The 22,840-nt window shown below is 45.5% G+C and overlaps 3 protein-coding genes across 4 annotated transcripts in view; 1 reads left to right on the top strand and 2 right to left on the bottom strand.

Moving 5' to 3' along the window:
* Positions 1-2,047: 2,047 nt before the first annotated feature.
* On the bottom strand, positions 2,048-9,401 carry Gemin4 (gem nuclear organelle associated protein 4). Of its 2 annotated transcripts, none has more exons than XM_005349523.2 (2): positions 9,346-9,396; positions 2,048-5,653 (listed from the first exon to the last, which is right to left on the bottom strand). In XM_005349523.2, the coding sequence occupies exons 1-2, from the start codon at positions 9,353-9,355 to the stop codon at positions 2,496-2,498; spliced, it is 3,168 nt and encodes a 1,055-aa protein (XP_005349580.1). In that variant the 5' UTR covers positions 9,356-9,396; the 3' UTR covers positions 2,048-2,495. The 2 variants fall into 2 exon arrangements, with proteins under 2 accessions (XP_005349580.1, XP_026636612.1); XM_026780811.1 differs by having other exon boundaries at positions 2,049-5,758; positions 9,346-9,401.
* Positions 9,402-10,089: 688 nt separating this feature from the next.
* On the top strand, positions 10,090-10,591 carry LOC101984729 (diazepam-binding inhibitor-like 5). The gene has a single exon (XM_026780922.1). The coding sequence runs from the start codon at positions 10,127-10,129 to the stop codon at positions 10,388-10,390; it is 264 nt and encodes an 87-aa protein (XP_026636723.1). The 5' UTR covers positions 10,090-10,126; the 3' UTR covers positions 10,391-10,591.
* Positions 10,592-13,580: 2,989 nt separating this feature from the next.
* Glod4 (glyoxalase domain containing 4) overlaps positions 13,581-22,840 on the bottom strand; it is a 21,299-nt gene continuing 12,039 nt past the window's right edge. The window contains exons 7-9 of the mRNA XM_005349520.3: positions 22,302-22,415; positions 22,126-22,212; positions 13,581-13,805 (exon numbers count right to left, since the gene is read on the bottom strand). Of these exons, the coding sequence (XP_005349577.1) occupies positions 13,740-13,805; positions 22,126-22,212; positions 22,302-22,415 (267 nt within the window). The 3' untranslated portion in view covers positions 13,581-13,739. The remainder of the gene's footprint in view (positions 13,806-22,125; positions 22,213-22,301; positions 22,416-22,840) is intronic.

The raw sequence follows: 22,840 nt of genomic DNA, 5'->3' as shown, positions 1-22,840 counted from the left end.
TCCTGGAACTAGCTCTTGTAGACCAGGCTGGTCTCGAACTCACAGAGATCCGCCTGCCTCTGCCTCCCGAGTGCTGGGATTAAAGGCGTGCGCCACCACCCGCCAGGCTTGGATTTGAGGTTTTCTAACAATCCCCAGTACCTTCCCCTTCTAACCTGCTCCTTTTGCAAAAGTACCTCCCTTCCCCCAGTGGTAACTTGGATCCTATCAAACCTCCACTGCAGCAAAGTAGTCTTAATGCAAGCCTGAGGAGCCTTCCTTGGGCCTATGGTAAGAGCTCTGGGAGGTGAAGCACTGCTATCCTCACTCAGGGCAACATCCATAATACTGGGCCAAAAGCAAGTGACAGCTTGGTTCTTGAAATAGTGTCATTTTTTCCAACACTAGGAAAACCATTGTGTGTAGTCTTTTACTGTTTACTAGACAGCCCTGGTCCTCTCATTGGTATAGCAACAATGAATTCTCATCCTACTGACTTCCAGTCAGAAGGGCTCGCTGACAATGGGCAAGAGGCAGGGCTGAGAACCTGAAGCACTTGAGTAGGTCAGGAGGCCAGCAGAGGCCCGCAGCTCCGCTGGCTCACTTGGTATAAAGACCAGTAGCACAAACTTGGGAGCTTGTTGCAAGCACTCACCAACACCATTCCCTTTTTTGCACAACCTCTCATACCCAGTTTTCTGTGCCCACATAGAAAGCTGGCCTAAAACTCCAGGGACAAAGTAAAGTGATGGCTTCTGTAGTGGATTACCGGGTCATCCCACTCTGACACTGCCCTTTTAATTCAAGGCTGATCCAGATGTCCACTCCAGCCCTCGAGCTCTCAGCCAGGCCAGTGTTCTAGCGCTTCTTGAAGAGACCCATTTGTGCTGAATGTGCAGCCATTCAGCCACAGAAGACTAGAGAACACGGGGGCAGCCAAGCTGGCCAGAACATGTCCTGTGGACCAATGTGGTAGCTGTGTATAGCAGGATCATCCCTCACCACAGGCTGGGTATGAGAGGACCTGCTGCCACTTCCAAGTGGCAGCAAAAACACTACAAGTGCCTTATAATTCACTGTCCATGGACTTTTAAAGGACTGGATGATTATGTCTCAAATTTTGAGTTTCAGTTTTTAATAGGTGCCACTTAAAAAACCATAAAAATGCTGTTTTGTGTTTACTGTCATTGTATCCATAAGTCATCCATGTGGTGATTAAATTGCACTAAATTCTGTTTATTGTCAAGTGTATTGGCACTGGCTTCCTCAAACATCATGAGATCCAGCCAGACTGACTGCTGTGTGGGGTACTTCCTAGTCTAATCATGGAATGTGACTGACTTCCAGGCAGGCCTTACTCATACCTTAGTCCAACATGTTGGTTCAAGGTACCAAAGGATTCACAGAGCGTGCCCAGAGTTCAAGCTCAGTGTTCACTTGTAACTTCTTCCCCTGGTGAATTCCAATTAGGAGTTGGGAGGGTGGAAGCCTGCCTGTTGACCACAGAACAGTTTACTTTAGGTGGGAGAAAAGTAATAAGCCATTTAAAATGAGGGTGTGGATATGCAGGACGTGATGGGACCTTTTCTCTCATCCCCCTAAATGATACCTCCCTAACCAGTTCTTAAGAGTTGTGTAATACCACCCTAGAAACTCTTTTTTTAAGCTTCTGCATGCATTGTTACCTCTGCCATTCATTCATCAAAACCAAGGCGCCTCTCCAGGCAGAAGGTAATCACACCCCCACCTCCAGGGTTATCAGCTGTTCACCTGGGTGTGCTGATTGGATGGCTAACCCTTAACAGTGTTCTTGGTTAGATCCTCTCACAAAGGTTCAGGCCTCTCTGGCGCATAAGTTAGAACCAGTGCCAAATGAGCCCCTTTCCACATGGGCCTTTTTTTTTTTTTTGAGAAAACCTTGGGGGAAAAAAGATGAAATACTAAATGCTTACTAGCATCCCAGGCTGGCCTTGAACTTAAGATCCCTCTCTTCAGCCACCCAAATGCTGGGATTATAGGAGTGTACTGTTACCAAGACTAGCTGAAAAGAAAATAGAACCTTGTATTTTTTTTTTCTAGTAGGTAGCTCCACCTTTGGGCTTACTGCCAAATCTAGGTGGAGAATTTCAGTTACAAACATGTTCCTCCCCAGCTGGACTTTTTTAAACTTTCAGATCTTACTATGCCGTCCAGGCTGCCACCCTCAGCCTCCCAAAGGCTGACGTTTCAGGTGTGCACTCCCACACCTGCTCCACTGGCTTGACTTGATCTTAAAGATTACCTCAGCCTAACTTTGGAGCATATTTAAGCCCAAACTTCTAAGGCTCAAGACAAGATGAAACCCAAAAGAGTTTTATTGTAGTATGTGGCAAGTCCCTAAGAAACTACTTTTTTCACAGTGTTCTCTGTTCCTTTCATGGTGTGCACATCCTCACTAACCGTCAGGTCTGTTCTCAGTTCTGGGCCCTGCAGAAACACCATGTTGGAGGTATAGCATCTGTTCTGCCCTCCACAGGTCAGAAGTTGTTGATCTTCTGTAGCAGGGTTTGGCGCCGCTCCTCAGGGCTAATGTTCTTCGCTATAGACTTCAGGAAGCGCTGCTCATCGACCTTCTGGAGCAAGAAGCTGACAGAAGGGTTGGTCTTGCTTAGGGTTTCATAGCAGGTAAGGATTTCCAAAGCCAGCACGTACAGGGGCTCACAGACCTCCTGGGGGAGCATGGCCATGATATGCAGAACATGACAGAACATCTGGGTATACACAAACAGGGTTTCCTGAGTCAGGTCCCCCTTTTGACCCTGGCCCTCCAACTGCATCAGCCTGATTGCATCCAGGATACCAGTCAGACTGCTACAGAGGAGTCTGACCACATGGCTCCAACCGTCCATAGGAAGCCAGTTACAACAGCTCTGGCTGCAGAGAAACTGGAACACTCTCAAGGAGAGAACAGAGAGTTGAAGCTCTTGGGCAAAGGGCCTCAGGTTGAGCAGGGGAACAAACTGAATATACTCCAGGCTGTAAGGGACATGAAGGAGCTGTTTCTCTAACAGCTTCCTTGTCAGCTGCTGAAGATACTGCCATTCCTGGGGACTACACCAAGGCATGACTTGTACCAGGGCCACCAGAAAGCCCTTGCTAAATAATCTGACCTCCTCGGGATTGCACACATCCACCACTAAGAGGGAGAGCATCTCTTCAGAGACACTGCTGGAGATGGAGCAGCACTCCATCCAGGCGAGAAGCCCCGTGCCAGGCCCATACCCTTCATGGGCCTGAGAGGTCCACTGGGCCTCAGAGAGCTTACAGATCTCAAAAAGGGTTGCTGGCACCTCACACTTGAAGTGTCCTTCAAAGAAGTTCTTCAGTCTCAGGCCCACAGTCCAGTCTAGCTGGTCCAACTTGCGGTGGAGCCAGGACAGGGACTTGGCCCAGGTGTCTGGGGAGAAGGTCTCTGCATTGGCCAGCACGATCTCACAGAGGAGCTTCAGGATGTGGATCACAAGATCCTTGCTGTCCAGAGTGAGGCAGCGCTTCTCCCGGGGGAGCTGCCAGAACTTGCTAAAGCTATCCAGGAGTCGGCACAAGCTGAAGAGCAGCGGAAATGGGGAGCAGGTTTGCAGCCAATACTCCTCCAAGCCTGCATTGGCTTCAAGGGTCTGGATGAAGAGCTTCAGACTCAGGCCTACCTCCTCCATGTCCAGCATCAAGAAGGGCAGAACAAACTCCTTCAGCACCTCATCAGGCTCCAGAAGAGCAGCAACTGGGATTCCCTGAGGTTTCACGGGGTTCATCAGGCAGCTCACCAGCTCCAGAAATTGCTTCTCTTCTTTGGGTGTAGAGAACTTTGTCCAGACAGTTTCTTTGAGGCAGGACACTATGAAACTGGTATGTGGCTTTGGCCCTTGTGTTTCTGTGAACTTCAGCGCAGGGAAGGCAGTGAGAATCTGAGCCAGGAACCTGTGAGTGCCAAGATTGGTCACAGCTATGCTGCACATCTTCTTTACCACTACTTCTGGGTAGAAGATCACCAGGCGGGCCATGGAGGTCACTGCTTTGGCCAGGCCCTGTTCAGAGCTGCTCTGTGCGAGCTGGTTAAACGTTGTGTTGAGGTCTTCTTGAAAACCCTCCCCGTAAACAGACAACCTGTCTGAGAGGCCCTTTGGCCCCCAACAATGCAGGATGCCAGAAAGGACTTTATTTTTGTCTGGTAGGGAGAGTTCTGCATAACATTCCAAGGTCAAGCAAATCACCTGCTTGATCTGAGACTCGGGGATAACCCTGTTAGAGTTGATGACTTCCATCACTGTTTCTAGCAGACTCAAGACCAAGTCTGGTTCCCTGAAGAGAGATCTGTTGTTAACCAGGCAGGCAACCCACTCATCTGAAAAGGCCCACTTCTTCTCAGAAGCAAAAATGTAGCACATTTCCATGTGCCGGTCCATCTTCTGCTCAATGATGGCCATGGCAATGGAGGCAGTGATGTCCTCGAGGCCCTTGTCATTCAGGACTTTGCTGGTTTTTCTCAGGAAGTCCCTGACACACTCAGCCAGTTCACAGACCACCTGCCTCTCCTCCTTGGACATGCTGGCAGTATCCAGGTAGTGCTTCAAGTTCTGGCTGAAGGAAGTCAGACTGTCACACAGCCGGTAGGTGTCATAGTTTGTCCCCTGACTGCTGTTGAGCATGTCTTGCAGTTCTGTACCCCACTCCTGCAGCAAGTTGTGCATGAGCTCAAACCCCATGAAAACAGTCTCGCTGGGAAGTTTGGCCAGCGAGGTGAGGCTCACGTCCCGCTCTGCCTCCTTTACCTTGTCAGCCAGGGCCTGTTGATGGTATGGGTTCTGCGTGTCCGAATTCCATACAGAGATCACTGTGGCTAGTTTGTCTAGGTACATGGTGGCAGATACTTCCTGGGGGTCATCCTCCATCAATGCAAACACATTCAGCATGTCAGCCAAGTTAGCTAGTGCACAAGACTTCATGCCGAGGCACAGAATTCTATTTTGAATTTGTTTCAGCCCATTGAGCAGCATGGCCAACAGTGGCATGGTGGGACCTATGTCTGGGTCAGACTTAAACCTCTTTGGAGGATGGGAAAACTCATCTGAAGACGGCAAGTATTTATGGGCCATCATCCTGAACTGGGAAAGCAAGGGGTCCTGCTGGTCACCCTTGTGCTTCATCATTTCCCACCAGACATCCAGGAAGAAGGCAACATCCTTGGAAGAAGTATCAATAGCCATGTGTTCCAGAAAGTTCTGTAGTTCTGAGCGGCAGATGGTGGTAGGCAGGGACAGTAGGAGCTGAATGAAGAGTCCAGAAGCTTCCAGAGACTTAAGTAGCTCAAAAAGGACTGTGTGGTTGATGGTAGGAATCATGTTGCCCACGGAGAAGAACACATCTTCCTGCCACCGAGTGTCAGTGTCAGAAGGACTGACGGGGGAGGGCTGAAGAACCTTCGCCCAGATGATGATCAGGGCTTTCTTCTTCCAGGCAAATGGCTGGGAATGTGCTGTGGCTGAGGAGATCTCCTTCAAGGCCTCCACAATGGGCTTCCCTACATGTTCCCAGTCAGATTTTGTCAGCTGTACCAGGTCTTTGGGGTGGAACAGCTGCTTGGCCATCAAGAAGCCCCCATGCAGAATAGTCATTTCCTCACAAATATTCACAGGTCCTGCACAGAGAAGCCGAGAGCTAATGAAGTTTTCAGAAGTTTAGCAGAGGCTAAGAGAAACAGCCAGTGGTTGTCTATCATTATCAAGGTTAAGGACGATCTTGACTTCAATGGGAGAGGAAGAAGACGTGGTGAGTAAGAGCTCCCGAAGGGCTGGAGTCATAAGAACTTGACTGAGGAAAAAAACCCAGTTTCCAAGATCTCTAGCCTGAAAATTAGGAGGACAATCGTACCACTAAAAACAGGCAGAGAGAACCGGGCGGTGGTGGTGCACGCCTTTAATCCCAGTACTCAGGAGGCAGTGGCAGGCGAATCTCTGTGAGTTCGAGGCCATCCTGGTCTACAAGAGCTAGTTCCAGGACAGGCTCCAAAACCAGAGAAACCCTGTCTCGAAAAACCAAAACAACAACAAAAACAAATAAAAATACCCCCCCCCCAAATAAAAATTAAAAGCAGGCAGAGAGGGATTCAGAACAGGCTTCTAAATGTCTTTTTAAGTATTTTAGTTATCTGAATTCTCTGGAGCTAGAGTTACAGGTGATTGAGAGCCACCTGCTGCAGGTGCTGGGAACTAAACTCCAAGTCCTTTATAAGACCCTTACATGTCCTTAACCACTGAGGTCTCTCCAGCCCCCAGGACAGATTTAAAGGGGAGAAAGGTTCAGTTCTGGTTATTTGGAGTCTGACAGAACATGTAGTGTTGTCCTTCAGCAATGGAGCGAGTTGAGGAGAAAAGGCCTGATGTGAGTATGGGCAGTGCCAACATAGACAAGTTGATGGAAACCAAGGAAGTGACTAAGGTCCCTCAGCAAAGTGACAAGGAAAGCCGGACTGCTGAGGTGACAGTGCCACCAAGTATGCATTAGAAGACTTGACAAAGGGCAGTGACATGACTCAGTGCACCAAGCCTGATGACCCGAGTTTGATCCCTAAGCCTAATTCAGCAAGAAAGAACCAATTCCTAGAAGCTGTCTTCTGACCTCCACTGATGGTACCCACAAATACACACACAGAATGTAATAAATACAAAACAAAACCTGAGCTCTGTTGGATGTGATGACAGACGGAAGGTCCAACACTGGACGATGAGCAGTCTTTTGGGGGGGTTTACTATTTTATTTTACTTTTTCTGTTTGAGACAGGGTCTCACTACGAACTTACTGGCTTTGAACTCAGAGATCTGCCTGCCTCTACTTCCTATGCACTGGGATTAAAGGCATATACCATCACACCCAGCTGAGCCTTTGTTTTTGAGCCCAGAGCCTTACATATATACTAGGCAAGCTCTACCACTGAGCTGTTTCCCCTGCTCTGCCTTCCTTCTTTCTAAGTACACTCCTGCTAATGGGTTTCACCATTCTGGATCTTACAGGGAAAAGGTTCACCCAGTGGTTTCTTCCAGACAAAAAGAACAAGCTACCAAAGAAAGGTTCTGGCTCTATGGCAGGAACCAGGAAAGTGGTCATTCATTCACTGAGCTAAGAACTGATACATTTAAAGGAAGGCAATATTGGAGTTTAATCAGTGGATTTAAATTCAAGCTCAGTCATTCAAAAACGTGACTTTACACATTACCGAGTCTGTCTGCATATGTGAGACTACAATCTTCATGGTATAACCATGAAAATCACATGACACACACCACATACACTAATCACACCTTTGGAAATAATTTTGAACTGTTACCTTCCGGAAACATCTTTCAGGGATGGGAGAATGGAAGGGCTATAAAAGAAATCTCAACAATAATCAGACTACCAAGAGCCCGACTTAAAGGCACAATTGTTGGCAGGACCGTCTCCTCGCTCTTTTGTCTCCACCAGTGCAGAAACAAAAGGGCACAGGTCCTTATCAAAGTGTGTAATTTGGCCTAGAAACTACAGCAAGAGTGTAACAATTAACAGGTCATGGTCATTGCTCCTGATAACCCCCACCCATTCCCAGGCCTCAGAGGTGCCCAACCCTTCCCTCAGTCCCTCATGCTCCCAGGAACATCTCTCCCCCATTCTCGTTAGCCACAGGGTCAACAGCAAAAACACTGACTCCAGTGGCTAGTTGTGGTGGGCCCTGCTTCTAATCCCAGCTCTAGGAAGGCAGATTTCTGTGAGGTCAGCCAAGGTACATCGTGACCCTGTCTCAAACCTTCCCGGGGGGGGGGGGGTATACTGACTCCAGGCAACTAACAAATCTCTTGGCCTCTAACGATTTACACACACACACACACACACACACACAAAAAAAAAAAAAAGAAAGAAAGAAATAAAAAGAAAAAAAAGGCAAGGATCAGCCCGCCCGCCTGTTAACTCAGGCCTGAAGGCAGGGCACCTTGGCTTCCACAGTAGCAGTCAGGCTCCAGGCTAGGTTCCTGTGGCAGGGTTCTTTCTGGTTCAGGTTGTTCTGCCTTCCCCCAACACCATTCCCTTATGATTGTAAATTCAATTTTATTGTATTTATCAGCTTAGCTGAACAGATGTCTGCCGCCAAACATGTACCTTTCCAACACTTGTGTACACGCGGCCAGACAAAGTCCCAGGCTCGGTTCATGGCTAGGAGAAACTGAAAGGCTTTATCAGTAGCTGGTGCTAGGAAGTGACTGCTTACTCTGGTAGGCACTGGGCTGGGCTTGGTGGCATACATTTTTTTTTCGAGATAGGATCTTGTTATGTAGCCAGGACTGGCCAAAACTATATGGACTAGGCTGGCCTAGAACTCTTGAGATCTTCCTGCGTCTGCCTCAGAGTACAGGTTAAGACATAGGCCACCACACCCAGCTTTACACCTATAAAATCATTTCATCATCAAAGTAACGTCTTGAGGATTATCCTGTTTTAGAGCAGGAACCTCAAGGCCCAGACACAATTAGTGATGGGTGTCTGAACCAGCGGAATCAAGCCATAGCAGAACTCTTCACAGCTGCGGGGCACGAAACTACCATTCCAAACTAAAGAGCTGGCTAGGGACGAAGACATTTCTCCACAGCGTATTATTTGCAAATCTTGGAGTATCTCCCAGGCCGGCCTCCCCATCTTACCCTCTAAAGAGTACACCTAGCAGGGTGGGGAGGCTTGGCAGATGGCCACAGATTTCTATCAACACCGCTCTCCTTCCAGTCCTCGCCTGGGAGGAGACTCCAAACCAAATAACACACAGATTCAAAAGTGCCACCTCAGCTGCTGCAACCCCTCGCGCAAGCGAGGGGTGCGGGTCACCGGTGTGCACAAGGCACCATAAGGCGCCCAGTTATGCACGTGATCTTAAAATGAAACTCCAAGCCTCTGGGAGGAAGACAGGTATCAGCATCTCTGTTGTGTGGACCAGGAGACCTGATAAGAAACTTGTTCACTGACTCGGCAGTCACCCAATAAGGAAGAACGGTCCGGACGTCCGTCCCTCCCAGCCCGGCATTTCCGAAACACGTGCAGCAGTAGCCCTGTGCACTTTCAGGGGCGCCAAGGGTACATTCGCCCGCTGTTTTCTAGTGGGAAGAGACCACGAGGGACGGAGGGCCAACACCAGGCGGGGCCGCGGGCTGGAGGCCGTCCTCGCGGCAGCGGGACTCCAAAGACTCCTCAGACCCCAGTCTCCAAAGCGGGCTCTGAAGAGAGCCACTGGAGGAGCGCAGGCCTCGGCCCACCCTGGACGTGCTTTGCGGGGCGCGGCCCGAGGGCCGGAGTAGGGAAACGCGAACCCACCTAGGTCCATGGCGGCGAAGCTGGCGGCGGGACTAGACTGCCCCTCCCACTCCGAGACCGCGAACGCAGCGCCACGGCATAAAGGGCGGGGCTACGGGCGCGTCACAGGCACCGCCCACAGCGCGTCTGGGCTTCCGAGCGGCACTCCGCTGACCGGCTGCCGCTCCGTGCGCACGCGCCCTCCGCACTCCTCCTCAACGAACTCGCGGCGTCCGGGGCCGCCCAAGCCCACAGCGCCCCCTTTCGACCCTAGGCTTCCCAGCCGTCTACCCTCAGGTACCATAAGCAGGCTCCTGGCGGAATCTGTCCTCTTGAGGCCAAGAGGTCCAATTCCTTAGTCCAGACCTCTCACCTTCACCCAGGAACCCCGGGCAGCTCCCGCCCATAATTCTTCCCTACGGAATAGCCTTTCCCCGAGCTGCCCGCTAACAGGCAGTGGATCCACGGGGCTCACCCCTCCCTGTCCAGCCTCTGAGACACGCACAAATACCCAAATGCTTTTCATGCTGCACTGTCTTCTATAGGCAACAGCAACGTCAATTTTCAGGGCTCATAGGCGCCTTTGTAACTATGAAGGGCATTCACACTGGAAAAAGCACTGTGGGATAGGACCAATAGAATGGATTCCTGGGCTGCAACTTGTACTTTATCAAACACACACATTATCACTTTGCCCTTTCTTTCCAAGGTCTAATAATCAATCACTCGCTTTGCTTATTTCCAACTCTCTTCTAGTACAAGGTATCACTCAGAACAGAGAGGCTCAGCCTCTGGTGCGCCAATGAGCCAAGTGGAGTTTGAAATGGCCTGCGCGTCCCTCAAGCAGCTGAAGGGTCCCGTCAGCGATCAGGAGAAACTGCTGGTGTACAGCTTCTACAAACAGGCCACCCAGGGCGACTGTAACATCCCTGTCCCTCCAGCCACAGATGTGAGAGCAAAGGCCAAATGGGAGGCGTGGAATGTGAACAAAGGGATGTCCAAGATGGATGCCATGAGGATCTATATTGCCAAAGTGGAGGAGCTGAAGAAAAACGAGTGTGGCTAAGGACATGTTGGCCAACACAAGGAAGTCGCATGGCTTCACTGGTAGGGAATGGGCTTAAGAGTTCTGATGGCTGGAACACACTGAAAGGGTAGCAAGGTTAGCGGAGACATCAATAAATCACCTTAACCGCAGGAGAGTGGAGTCTGTTACAAAAAAAGAAACTGTGAGGGGTCTGAAAAGGGGTTCAAATGTAAAAGCATCTCTGCTGGGTAAAACTCCTTTAATCTGGCTCTGTGTGATCTGACTAGCACCAATACCCATCCTACCTATGTGGATGGATGGCAAACAGAAGTGGAGATGGGTGGGGTGCGTCATACCATGAAAATGACCAAGGCTGAAAGTGGAGGCAGGACCTTGGATCTGTAACAATACAGAAGAGAAAGGGGCTCTGTCTTAACACTAAAATCAAACAGAAAAGTGCTCATCTAGAACACAGGCCCAGTGAAGTTAGATTTGGATGGAACTCAAACTTCAGTGACACAGTGATGAAGTAGCTCATGCATCACAACACAGCAGTTGAGGGACAATGGAGCAAGATGGTTTCAGGATCTTAGGCTCCACAAGACTCATCGGAAGCTTAGCAACCTAAATGTTCTTAATCTAGGTCTCTGCTTGGGCCCTGCTGGACAGTATGTATATAGGCACATGTGGGTCTTTGTCAGTCATTTCAGAGGCATCAGTATGCTACCACAGTACCTGGAAGCTTGCATATGAAGGGCTAAATAGAGTTCTTAAAGGACTCTACAGTAGCATGGCATTTTCCTACACTTTTCTTTAAAACTTGTCTTCTGAGATACAGTCACTGCCTGGCAAATCTATTCACATAACAGCAAATTTCTAAAGGTTTTTTTTGTTTTGTTTTGTTTTTGTTTTTCGAGACAGGGTTTCTCCGTGGCTTTGGAGCCTGTCCTGGAACTAGCTCTGTAGACCAGGCTGGTCTTGAACTCACAGAGATCTGCCTGCCTCTGCCTCCCGAGTGCTGGGATTAAAGGCGTGCGCCACCACCACCACCGGCCAAGGTGTTTTTTTGTATGTGTGTGTGGTTTGTTTTGTGTTTTGATTATTCTGATTTTTGGGATAGAGCCTGGCTGGTCTGGAATTCACTGTGTAAACCCAGGCTGGCCTCAACTTTCAGAGATCCATCTGCTTCTTCTTCACGCGTGTTAGGATAACAAGTATAAACCACCCATGATGGCTCTAAAGTATATTTTTTATCATTAAAATATTTTATTATTGTGTGTGCATATGTGTAGGTGTGGCTGGAGTGAGTGTGCTAAGAGTGTACGCGGAGGTCAGAACACAGCTTTATTGAGTTGGTTCTCTCCTCTGACCTTACTTAGGTTCATAAGAGAAAACTCAGATTGCCAGGTTTTTGTGGTAAGTGCCGCCACCTTTACCTACAGAACAATCTTGTGGGTCCTAAAGTGTTGTGGGTTTTTTTTTTTTTATTTTTGTTTTTTTGAGACAGGGTTTCTCTGTGTAACAGCCCTGACTATCCTAGAACTTGCTTTGGAGACCAGGCTGGTCTTGAACTCTGCCTCTGCCTCCCAAGTGCTGGGATTAAAGGTGTGCACCACCAAGACAAGTCAGCACATTTTTAAATAGTCCTTTTTTTCTTATGAATTAGAGGGTCTACATAGTTTCAGACTAGCAGGGACAACATGAGACCTTGCTTCAAAACCAAACAAAATCTTTTCCAAAAAATCTTTAATGACAAATGTACTCAATAAAACTGTTTTTAATGATATAATGATATGAGCCTAAACAGAAAACATTTCTCCAGGCTGAAGAAATAATCTACTCCATTTTAGAGGACTAAGACCGCTTTATAAAGTAGTACAGACCCAAGCATACAGAAATGTGACTCATTGAATACTTTGTTCATTAAACATCTCCTGTTTCCTCTGGTTATTCAAAATGTAAAATCAAATCAAAGTGAGGACATTACCCAGATCTGGTTTTTTGGCTGTTTTTTTGCTTTGTTTTGTTTTGAGACAGCGTTTCCCTGTGTAGTCCTGGCTGTCCTAGAACTAGCTTTGTAGAACAAGCTAGCCTCAACTCGCAGACATCTGCCTGAGGACTGGGATTACAGGTATGTGCTACTACCACCCAGCTCCCAGATATTTTTTATCCAAAGGGTAATTTTTCTTAATCTTTATGGGTGTTTCCCCTGCATATATGTCTGTGTAACATGTATATGCGGCGCCTTTAGAGGCATTAAGAGAGTATTGGAACCCCTGGTTCTAGAATTACAGAAAGAACAGACATGTGGGTGCTGGGATCAAACTCAGACCTCTAGAAGAGTGACCAGTACTCTGAAGCACTAAGCCATCTCTTTGGACCCAGGATAAAATTTCTTAAAAACAAAGAAAGAAAGAAAGAAAGAAAGAAAGAAAGAAAGAAAGAAAGAAAGAAAGAAAGAAAGAAAGAAAGAAAGAGAGAGAAAGAAAAAGAAAGAAAAAAAAGAAAGAAGAAAGAAAGAGAAAGAAAGAAGAAAGAAAGAGAAAGAAAGAAAGAAAGAAAGAAAGAAAGAAGAAAGAAAGAAAGATCAAAAGCCTGGACTAGTAACATGCATCTATAATCCCAGCACTGGAGGCTGAGGTAGGAAGATCAAAAGTTCAAAGGGTAAAGTGGCTTGTGCCTTTGATCCCAGCAGGAGGCAGAGACAGGCAGGTCTCTGAGTTTGAGGCCATCTAGCTGACATAGCTGCAGGTCAGTCAGGGCTACAAAGTTAAAAGCTACCTTGAGTTCCATGGTGAAGTGACACTATGTGTCTTCCTGTATATCAGGAGAGACTATCTTGGAACTGGAAAGGAAAGGCTTCTTTAAATGCCAAGACTTCCATAGGAAGATCCATCAAGACCTGGAAACACGAGCACTCTAAGCAGCTGGTTCGGTTTTTTTGGATTTGTTTAAAGACAGGGTCTTTCTCTATAGTCCTGACTGGCCTTGAACTCCGAGATCCTTGACTCTACCTCCCAAGTGCTGGAACTAAAAGCATGCGCCACCATGCCCAGCTAGTTTGGCTTTCATCTGAACATTTGTTCCAATATTATCTACATGATTCACAGCTAATCAAATTTTCCACTACCCTCAGCCAAGGGTAATGTTCCATAGAGCTATCTCAGGCTGGACAATAAGTTGTTACCAAATTTCATACAATTACATACAGGAGTTCACCACTACTGAGAATGATAAAAAAACATTTCATTTCTAGAACATAAAGCTTTGAAGAGTGAAACTACCCCATGAGCCTCTTGTCTGTGTTGGACACAGTGTTCATTGTAAACAGCCGCACTAGACTCAGACGCCAGACTGGAGTTTAAGCGCTGCTCTCGCATGTCTTCCATTAACCCGAAGCCTTTGGTTTATTTCTCGTGGCAAACCACTCATCACTTTTGTCTGCAGCCATTGCCTATGGAAACAGATGAACAGACATCACTCCAAGTCTGCATTCTCCACCGTGATATTAGCACTAAAGCAAGTTCATCTGTGTAGAGAGTGTTGTTCACTGTAACAGGAGAGCTAGTGTGTACCAAGCAGTCGCTTGGTGATTTCAGTTCAAGTCCCAGTATCACCACCAAAAAGTGTCACAGCCAGGCATGGTGGAATACACCTTTAATCCCAGCACTTGGGAAGCAGAGGCAGAGGAATCTCTGAGTTCAAAGTCAGCCTGGTCTAAAAAGCGAGTTCCAGGATGGCCAGGGCTATACAGAGAAACCCAGTCTTTAAAAAACAAACAAACAAAAAACAAAACAAAATAAAGTCGGGTGGTGGCTCACGTCTTTAATCCCAGTGCTCGGGAGGCAGAAGTAGGTGAACCTCTGTGAGTTCGAGGCCAGCCTGGTCTACAAAAGCTAGTTCCAGGACAGGCTCCAAATCTACAAAGAAACCCTGTCTTGAAAAAACAAAATGTTTGCCTCTATAAGTCATTTAGATATTTGGTAAGAAAACTTTTATTCAATCAAAAAGCAAATATGAGCCGGGCAGTGGTGGTCCACACATTTAATCCTAACACTCAGAAGGCAGAGACAGGGGAATGTCTGTGAGTTTGAGACCAGCCTAGTCTACAAAGTGAGCTCCAGGACAGCCAGAGCTGTTACACAGAGAACCCTGTCTTTTGGGGGCTGGAGAGATGGCTCAGCAGGTAAACATATGTATTGCTCTTGCAGAGGGCTGGAGTTCATGTCCCAGCATCCAGTAGTAACTTTAACTCCAGGGGCACTAACACTGTATCCTGCACCACAGAGGCACCTGCATGTGTGCCATATGCTCATACACACACACAAGGAAATGGCAATAAAAATCTTTTACTTAAAATTGAGTTTTTATCATGCACTAGGTAATATACTGAGTCCAGGTATGACAGGAGTGACAATCTAGATTTTAGGAACTATACTGAACAGCTATGGAATTACAGAGAAAGTCACTTTTGGGGGACCAGAGAGATGGCTCAGCAGTTAAGAGCACTGGCTGCTCTTCCAGAGGCCCTGGGTCAATTCTCAGCACCCACATGGCAGCTCACAACAGTCTGTAACTCCAGTTTCAGGGAATCTGACACTTTCACACCAATGCACATAAAATAAATTTAAATAAATTATTTTTTAAAAGTTACTTTTCAAAAAAAAAAAGTATATGTGCTTTGAGGTATTTACTGTAAAAGACCCATAAAGTCCTATCAGATTAAAGGGTAGGAAACAATAAATAGTCGGAGAAATAGTGTGTCAAAAATACTCATCTACACCAGGAGGAAATGACAAGATAATGTTTACATCAGGAAACATAACAGAAAAACTAACTAACTAAATAAATGTATGTGATTTATCAATAGTGAAGCTGAAGGTGACTAACCTTGGCAGTGGACTTAAAAAATGGGCTAAGATATGGCTATATTTCTTTTTTGTTGTTTTGTTTTTTCCTTTTTTTTTTATTAAAAATTTCCGTCTCCTCCCCACCTCCCTTTTCCTTCCCCCTCCTCCCCACTCCCCTCCCCCTCCCTCTCCAGTCCAAAGAGCATGGCTATACTTCTTTACATGAAATCTTAGATCTAGCCAGCCTGGTGGTGGACACCTGCAATACCAGCACTCAGGGGAGGAGTAGGAAAATTGCCAGTTACTTCATAAATCCTTGCCTAAATAAGTAATAATCAAGTTTTTACTATTTGAATGAAAATATAAAGAACTTAAACCTTAAAGCAATATTAAAAAACAACTCCCTGCCAGGGGGTGGTGGCACACATCTTTAATCCCAGTACTCAGGAAGCAGAGGCAGGTGGATCTCTGGGAATTCGAGGTCAGCCTGGTCTATATAGTGAGTTCCAAGACAGTCGGAGCTGTTTACACAAAGAAACCCTGTCTTGAAAAATCAAAAACAAACAAATAACCCAACAACCTCCCGAGAGCTGGAAGAGATGTTTCTGTTTTAGCAGTCATAAAAGATGGGGGAAAGAACAATTAACTCTGGCTAGGAGGATCCAAGAGAACCTCTCCATTCTAAAGGACCAGCTCAAAAAGAGAAAAACACTTTGGGTGGAGACAAGAGTATTTTTGTTACTATAAGCAGTGCAGTGAGATGGTAATAGGGCTTAGCTAAGGGCTTTCAAGAGATAAAGACAGGTCAGAGAGTAGATAAGGGCCAGTCAAGTGAAGAATGTATCTGGGAGGCAGCAGAGAATTGGGAGATTAGTTTAAAACTCACTGAATTTCAAAAGCAGTGTCAAAAGACGAGAGATATCTCAGAAATAGAACTCAGCTTTTGGTGAATAATGGCAAACAGAATTTAAGAGAAAACCAAAATAAGTGAGAAGAAACCGCATCAAAGTGTATAGAAACTGAAAACTATCCTAGGGCTGGCAAGCTGGCTCAAGAGGTAAAGATACTTTCTGAGTTTGATCCCCAGGACTCACATAGTCGAGGGAGAGAACACAAGTGCTCTCTGACCTCCATCACATGCCATGGCCTGCATGTGTAGCGAATAAATAAAATGTAAAAAAAATCTTCAAAGACTAAAACTACTGTAGAGTAAAAAGTAGATTCAAAGCAAAACAGAAACAGCTCTGAGAAGTCTTAGCTTGAACAGCTGGGATATTAGGAGATATCATTCTTTGTTTTTGAGGAAGGATCTCTCTCTATAGCCCTAGCTGTCCTGGAACTTGCTATGTAGACCAAGCTGGCTTTGAATTCACAGTGATCCTCCTATCTCTGCCTCCCAAGTGTTGGGAATATACCTAGCAAGATCTCTTTTGCCCACAGAAAGGACCAGGGTACATAGAAAGGAAAGAATTGATTATAAAATCCTCAAAGAGCTCCATCCAAGTCCCTGTCTCCCATTTACTGAATACCTGACAGCCATGAGTGACTAATTACAGGCTGTGACTCACAGATCTAGAGTTAGAGAGTATACACACAGCACTTACGGACATGTCAAAGCACACCAGGTGTGGTGGTGCACACTTTTAGTCCCAGCACTGAAGAGGCAGGTGGTTCTCTGTGAGTTCCAGGCTAGCCTGGTCTACATAGTATAACAGGGCTGGAGACCTTAGCACAACTGAGTCCATGGCAGAAGGCTGTAAAACTTAGCAAATAGCACCACCAGCCAACACTAAAACAAAGGACTAATCCATCAAAGTCGACAATTCTGAGAAAGTCTCTAAATGTACTATCCTTGCTTTTTGGCTGCACTTTGCTGTTCCCACAGTGCTGTGAGGCAGAGATAGGCTGATATAAAAACTTGCTGGCTGGTAGGCTGACTAGCTAGCTATCAGAAATCACAAACTTCTAGTTCTCAAGGAAACGTGGTGGAGAATGATAGAGGAAGACACATAATGCCCTGCTTTGGCTTCTCACATGCACACACGCACACACAAGCAGAATCTGACATGGAGAGAGAGAGAGAGAGAGAGAGAGAGAGAGAGAGAGAGAGAGAGAGAGAGAGAGAGATAGATCTTGAAATTCAAGGTCATCCTCAGCTATACATCAAGTTCAAGGCCAGTCTCTTTGACATAGAGTGTTCCAGGACAGCCAGGTTTGCACAGAGAAATATTGTCTCAAAAGACAATACATAACAAAAGAAACAAAAATTTGAGAGGTTGGGCGTGGGGAGATTGCTCAGTAGTTAAAGTGCACTCTCCATGTAAGCTTGATGGACAAGAAAGAGTTCAAATCCTCAGGCCCTGTGAAATAGGTGGTGCAATCAGGTATCTGTAACCCCAGTTACGGCAGAATGGAGACAGAGGGGGAATGTCTGGGAGCTCAAAGTCAACTGCTGAAGGAGCTCTGACAAGATCCTCTCTCAAAGAAGACAGAAGATTGAATGCTGTTCTCTGACCTGCACATATGCACTGTGGCATGCACAGCACGTGCTCACACTCCACTCACACAGGTGCACACACACACACAAAGATAAAACTACACATAGTGCGTGTGTGTGTATACATATATATGTACATACACATAGTCTTGTTTTTCTTAAAGTGTATGGTACATAAAGAAATTGCTTAATTCCTACTTCCTTTAAATGACTTTAAACACAAAATACTCTTGAGTATTTTAGGGTAAATGTTATGATGCCTGAGATTTTCCTGAGCATCCCCAAGCAAAAAGAAGAAAAAGGAGCTGGAGAGATGGCTCAGAGGTTAAGAGCACTGGCTGCTCTACCAGAGGTCCTGAGTTCAATTCCCAGCAACCACATGGTGGCTCACAACCATCTGTACTTGAAATCTGGTGTCCTCCTCTGGCGTGCGGGCATACATCAAGGCAGAATGTTGTATACATAATAAATAAATCTTAAAAAAAAAAAGAAGAAAAAGGAAGAGAGTAGGAGTGACGGGAAGGAACGCTGAAAGTGTATGGCACGGAAACACGGGAGGCACAGCTGTGCTCTTGTTTGGTGTGTATCTGAAATTTTATCCATGAAATATCACATAGCATAAACCAAAACTATTATGTAAAAATAGACAAGACTTGAATATTTAATTTATAAAAGTATAAACTAAGAAGTTTATGTATAGGTGCTACTCACCATTAGTCATTAGGGAAATACAAATTCAAACCACAACAAGAAACTACTCTCCATTTCTTAGAACAGCTACCAGAATCAAAGAAGCAATAACAAAAAAAAATGCTGGGGAGAAAGTAAACAAGTACACCTACACAGACCCAGCAACTCCCCATGTTCCTTGGAGAGGGTTCCAATACTCCAGAGGAGGCCTGAATAGGCCCAGTCTAGTAACTGACACCTTCCAAACTTGATTTTAGGGATCCTGGGACTGAGCTGGCTGTACGGCTGCTAGGCAAGTGCTCATGCACTGAGCTTCCCGCAGCTCTGCTGCTCATCTTAACTAAGGACTCACCGAGTGCTGTACCTTCTGCTCATTCTGAAGCGCAACAGTAGTAACCCAGGACATGGTTTTCCTTCTTTCCAATGTCTTAGATTTGTTCTCATGTTTGATCTTAGCAACTTAGCATTTATTTTACATGAAAATAGAAAAAGCTAGCTAGGAGGTGGTGATGTACACCTTTATTCCCAGCACTCAGGAGGCAGAGGCAGGAGGATCTCTCTGAGTTTGAGGTCAGCCTGATCTACAAAGCCAGTTCCAGGATAGAGGACAGCCAGGACTACAGAGAGAAACCTTGTGGGGGTGGGGGGAATAGAAAAATCTGTCTAGGGTTATGTGACTATACTCTAATCCCCTTAACCAATTTCTTTGGTTTATTAAGCCTAGAACTTCACCTTCTCATATAAAAGATAATCATTTGTGGCTCCCCCTTTTTTCCATTACGTTTATTTATTTATTGGGTGTATGTATGTGTGGGCACACAGGCCACAGTACAGGAGTAGATCAGAGGACAATTTGCAGGAGTCCAGTCTCTCCTTTCATCATGTGGGTCCCAGGGACTGAACTCAGGTTTGTCAGGCTTGGCAGCAAGTACCTTTACCCACTGAGCCATGCTGCCAGTCCGCAGCTACTCTTTGTCATAGTTAAACTGCTCTTTTTGCCATTTGGAGGCATTATTAAGCAAATAAAGGTTTTGAACCAAGCACTGAGATCCTGAGAGTTAATCTAATAACAATTAGCTACCAGGTGACTCCAGGACTGTATATTCAGTTGTGCACACAGTATGGATACACTGTCAAAAGAGATGATTCCTGTCCCAAGGGGTCAGGCAAGAGAACAAGTGATTTGATTATGCCACTCAAAGCAGGGTACAATCTAAAATGGATGAGTTACTTCTGAAGTTCGCATTTAATATTTTCAGACATGGTTGACTATACAACTATATAACCAACTACGAAGAGAGATTGGCTAAGAGATTCACTACAATAAGTCTTCTTGACAACTGTCCAGCACTTTCCTGTACAGTAAAAGCAATTCTCCTATGACCTTAGAGACATGAAACATGTAGCTACAAGCATATTTAAACAAGAATGCTCACAGCACCCTTCCTTAAGTAGATTAAAAACAACCTAAATGTTTGCTACCATGGGAATGGATAAACCAGGTGTTATCTAATAAAAGGAATACAAAAGATGATACATACAATTACACAGTGGAGTCTCAAAATGTTATCTTGAGAGAAAGAAACCAAGCACAGAGAAATACCTACTAAATGGATTCATTTGTTTAAAATCCAAAAATAAAACTGATCTACTGTGCTGGAAATCAGAACAGCAGCTGGCTCTGGAGAAGCATCGGGGAGATATGAAGAAGGCAAGGTCTCAGTTCCATGGAAGAGCTCAGAGGACAGGGAGCCGCCAGTGCATCGAAGAACAAAGAAGGAAAGAGCGGCATATTTGTCAATCAAAAGCTTCCTCAACATTCTATTTTCCTTCATGATAAAGCTTCAAAAGGTATCTTCTACATATTTTTGTTTTAATTCACAATGACTGTTCTTATGTCTATGGTTAATTATCTTCCATAAAGCACATCATAGCCCCAAGAAATGAGTATTTTAATTTTATTTCACCATTTTAAGATAAATTTCAAAATGAACTTTTAGAAATTCAGAGAATTTTAATAAACCATTTAAAGGCTAGTTATATAGATTAAAAATGACAGAACTGGGATAGATTGATTCCTTCTGTCACTCGATTAGGTATTCAGAAGTGAGTGAGGCCTAGTGTAGATAGGAGCCTACAGTCCTATCTACATCGAAGGTTAAAGCAGGAAGGTCCCTTGAGCCCAGGAACTTGAGGACAACTAGGACAACAAAGTCCCTGTCTCAGAAGTCCAAAGTATTCAGAGAATGTCTGTTTCACACTAGGTCTATGTTAGAAGTTGGAGTACAACAATGAGCTACTGCTTCCTGATGAAAAATCAGGTTTGATGGGAACAGAAGCTGCTTGCTGCATTTGGCAAGATGAGATCACCAACAATGTCAACATGAACACTACTTGCTGCCAACATCTAGCACAGAACAGATGAAGTACACATTTCAGACAAGAAGTAGAAACTATGTGTACATAGATCTCTGAAACAGAAATCTAATTAAAGAAACCCGGTGATAGAGTCCTAAAACTTAGGAAGCTGAGGCAGGAGGATCAGTAGTTTGTAGTCAGTTTGGAGACACAGACTCATATCTCAAAAACAGAAATAAACAAGTATCTGGCGATGGAATATGGAATTCAAAGGGTTTGGTTTGGGTGTTTTTTTATTTACTTTATTGTGCATGTGTGTGCCTGAGTGTGTGCATGTTCATCATATGCATGCAGGAGCACGTGGAGGTCAGAAGAGGGCATCAGATGCCTTGAACTGGAGTCAGAAGCAGTTGCAAACCACCATGTGGGTGCTGGGAACTGAACCTGTGTCCTCTCTAAGAGCAGTAAGGTCTCTTAACCACTAACCCATGTCTCCAGCAATTGTTTTTTGTCTTTATGAGACAAGGTCTCACTATGTAGTGCTGGTTGGCTTGGAACTTACTATGCAGACCAGCTAGCCTTGCATTCACAGAGATCTTCTACCTCTGCCTCCCAAGAAGAGCTTTTAAGAGATGAGAACTACTGGATTTCTTTTTCTTTTCTTTTTTATTTTTATTTATTTATTTATTTATTTTGAGACAAGGTTTCTCTGTAGCTTTGTAGCCTGTCCTGGAACTAGCTCTTGTTGACCAGGCTGGCCTCGAACTCACATAGATCCGCCTGCCTCTGCCTCCCGAGTGCTGGGAATAAAGGTGTGTGCCATCACCACCCGGTGAAAGAGCTACTGGATTTCTTGATGTGATAACAAGAACAAATGGGAAGGAAAAAGGAAAAGAATGATGTCAAATGGGAACCAAACAACCAAGGAAACAGAAGGGGATGGAACCCAGGTACTTTCATCCACTGAGCTGAACAATGATGTTCACAGCAGTAGTGGATTCCTTCCTAGTCCGCCTGGGGCAGAAGGAAGATGGAAAGTCCTAAGGAGTAATGTAGGTGATACTAAAGATGTTGGTCTCTGATTAAAAGTTATTGCAACAGGGAAAGGACATGCTTAACAGCACCTGGACCCTGTACCTCCTTTATACTATTCTGCTGTGGCCTATAGTGACATCAATATAAAAATAAGATTCACACCGGGTGGTGGTGGTGCACACCTTTAATCCCAGAACTCGGGAGGCAGACGCAGGAGGATCTCTATGAGTTGGAGGTCAGCCTGGTCTACAAAACAAGTTCCAGGACAGACTCCAAAGCTACACAGAAAAACTCTGTCTCAAAAACAAAAAAAGGAAAAAAGAAAGAAAAGAAATAATACTCACATCATCCAATAACTTGTTTCCTTTGGGATCCCTCTTAGAAAGTTCTCGAAAAGCTTCGTCCCCAACAAAGCAAATTTCATGTCCATCCTATACCAAAAAAGAGAACAGTAATGTGAAAAAAAAAAATCTTTGAAGAAATCCCCAGGACAGCTGTCCCCTCCCCAGGTGGCACTTACAGGGTCAGCCAGGATGACTACTTGTACTGTCGCCTTCCCGGGGGTATCCAGACTCACCAGTGGAGTCAGGATCGACTGGTTCTCCCTTTTCATCAAGGCTTCTATGTCTGACAACTTAAAGAACACAAAAAGGCAAGTGAGCAAGAGTCACATACCACTTCTATGGCACGGTCCTCATTTGACCAAGGCACCACTTTTATTTTATTATCTCAGTGGTTCTTAAAAGAATGGGAAAGCTGATAACAAAGCCACAATCAGAATGAACTCATAAAGGAAGTCCAAGATTCTTAGCTGGGTTGTAACCAGACAGTGACAGAGTTTACACAATCAGGTCAGGGGCTGGAGAGAGGGCTCAACAACTAAAAACAAGTACTACTCTTATAGAGGACCCCAGTTTAGTTCCCAGCAACCACGTCAGACGGTTCACACAAGCTGGTAACTCCAGCTCCAGGGGGAATCCAATGTGGGTACCTGCACTCGTGTGTGCACAAACACACATACACACACACATTTTATTTTTTTTTTAATTTATTTATTTA

This window comes from Microtus ochrogaster, chromosome 7 (genome assembly GCF_000317375.1).
Source record: "Microtus ochrogaster isolate Prairie Vole_2 chromosome 7, MicOch1.0, whole genome shotgun sequence".
In the NCBI taxonomy this organism is placed as follows: Eukaryota; Metazoa; Chordata; class Mammalia; order Rodentia; family Cricetidae; genus Microtus; species Microtus ochrogaster.
The sequence above is the reverse complement of the archived record's forward strand: the minus strand, read 5'-3'. Positions and strand labels throughout refer to the sequence as shown.

What these genes read in the sequence shown, in the direction of transcription:
- LOC101984729 (XM_026780922.1), top strand. Translation starts at nt 10,127, where the DNA reads ATGAGCCAAGTGGAGTTTGAAATGGCCTGCGCGTCCCTCAAGCAGCTG.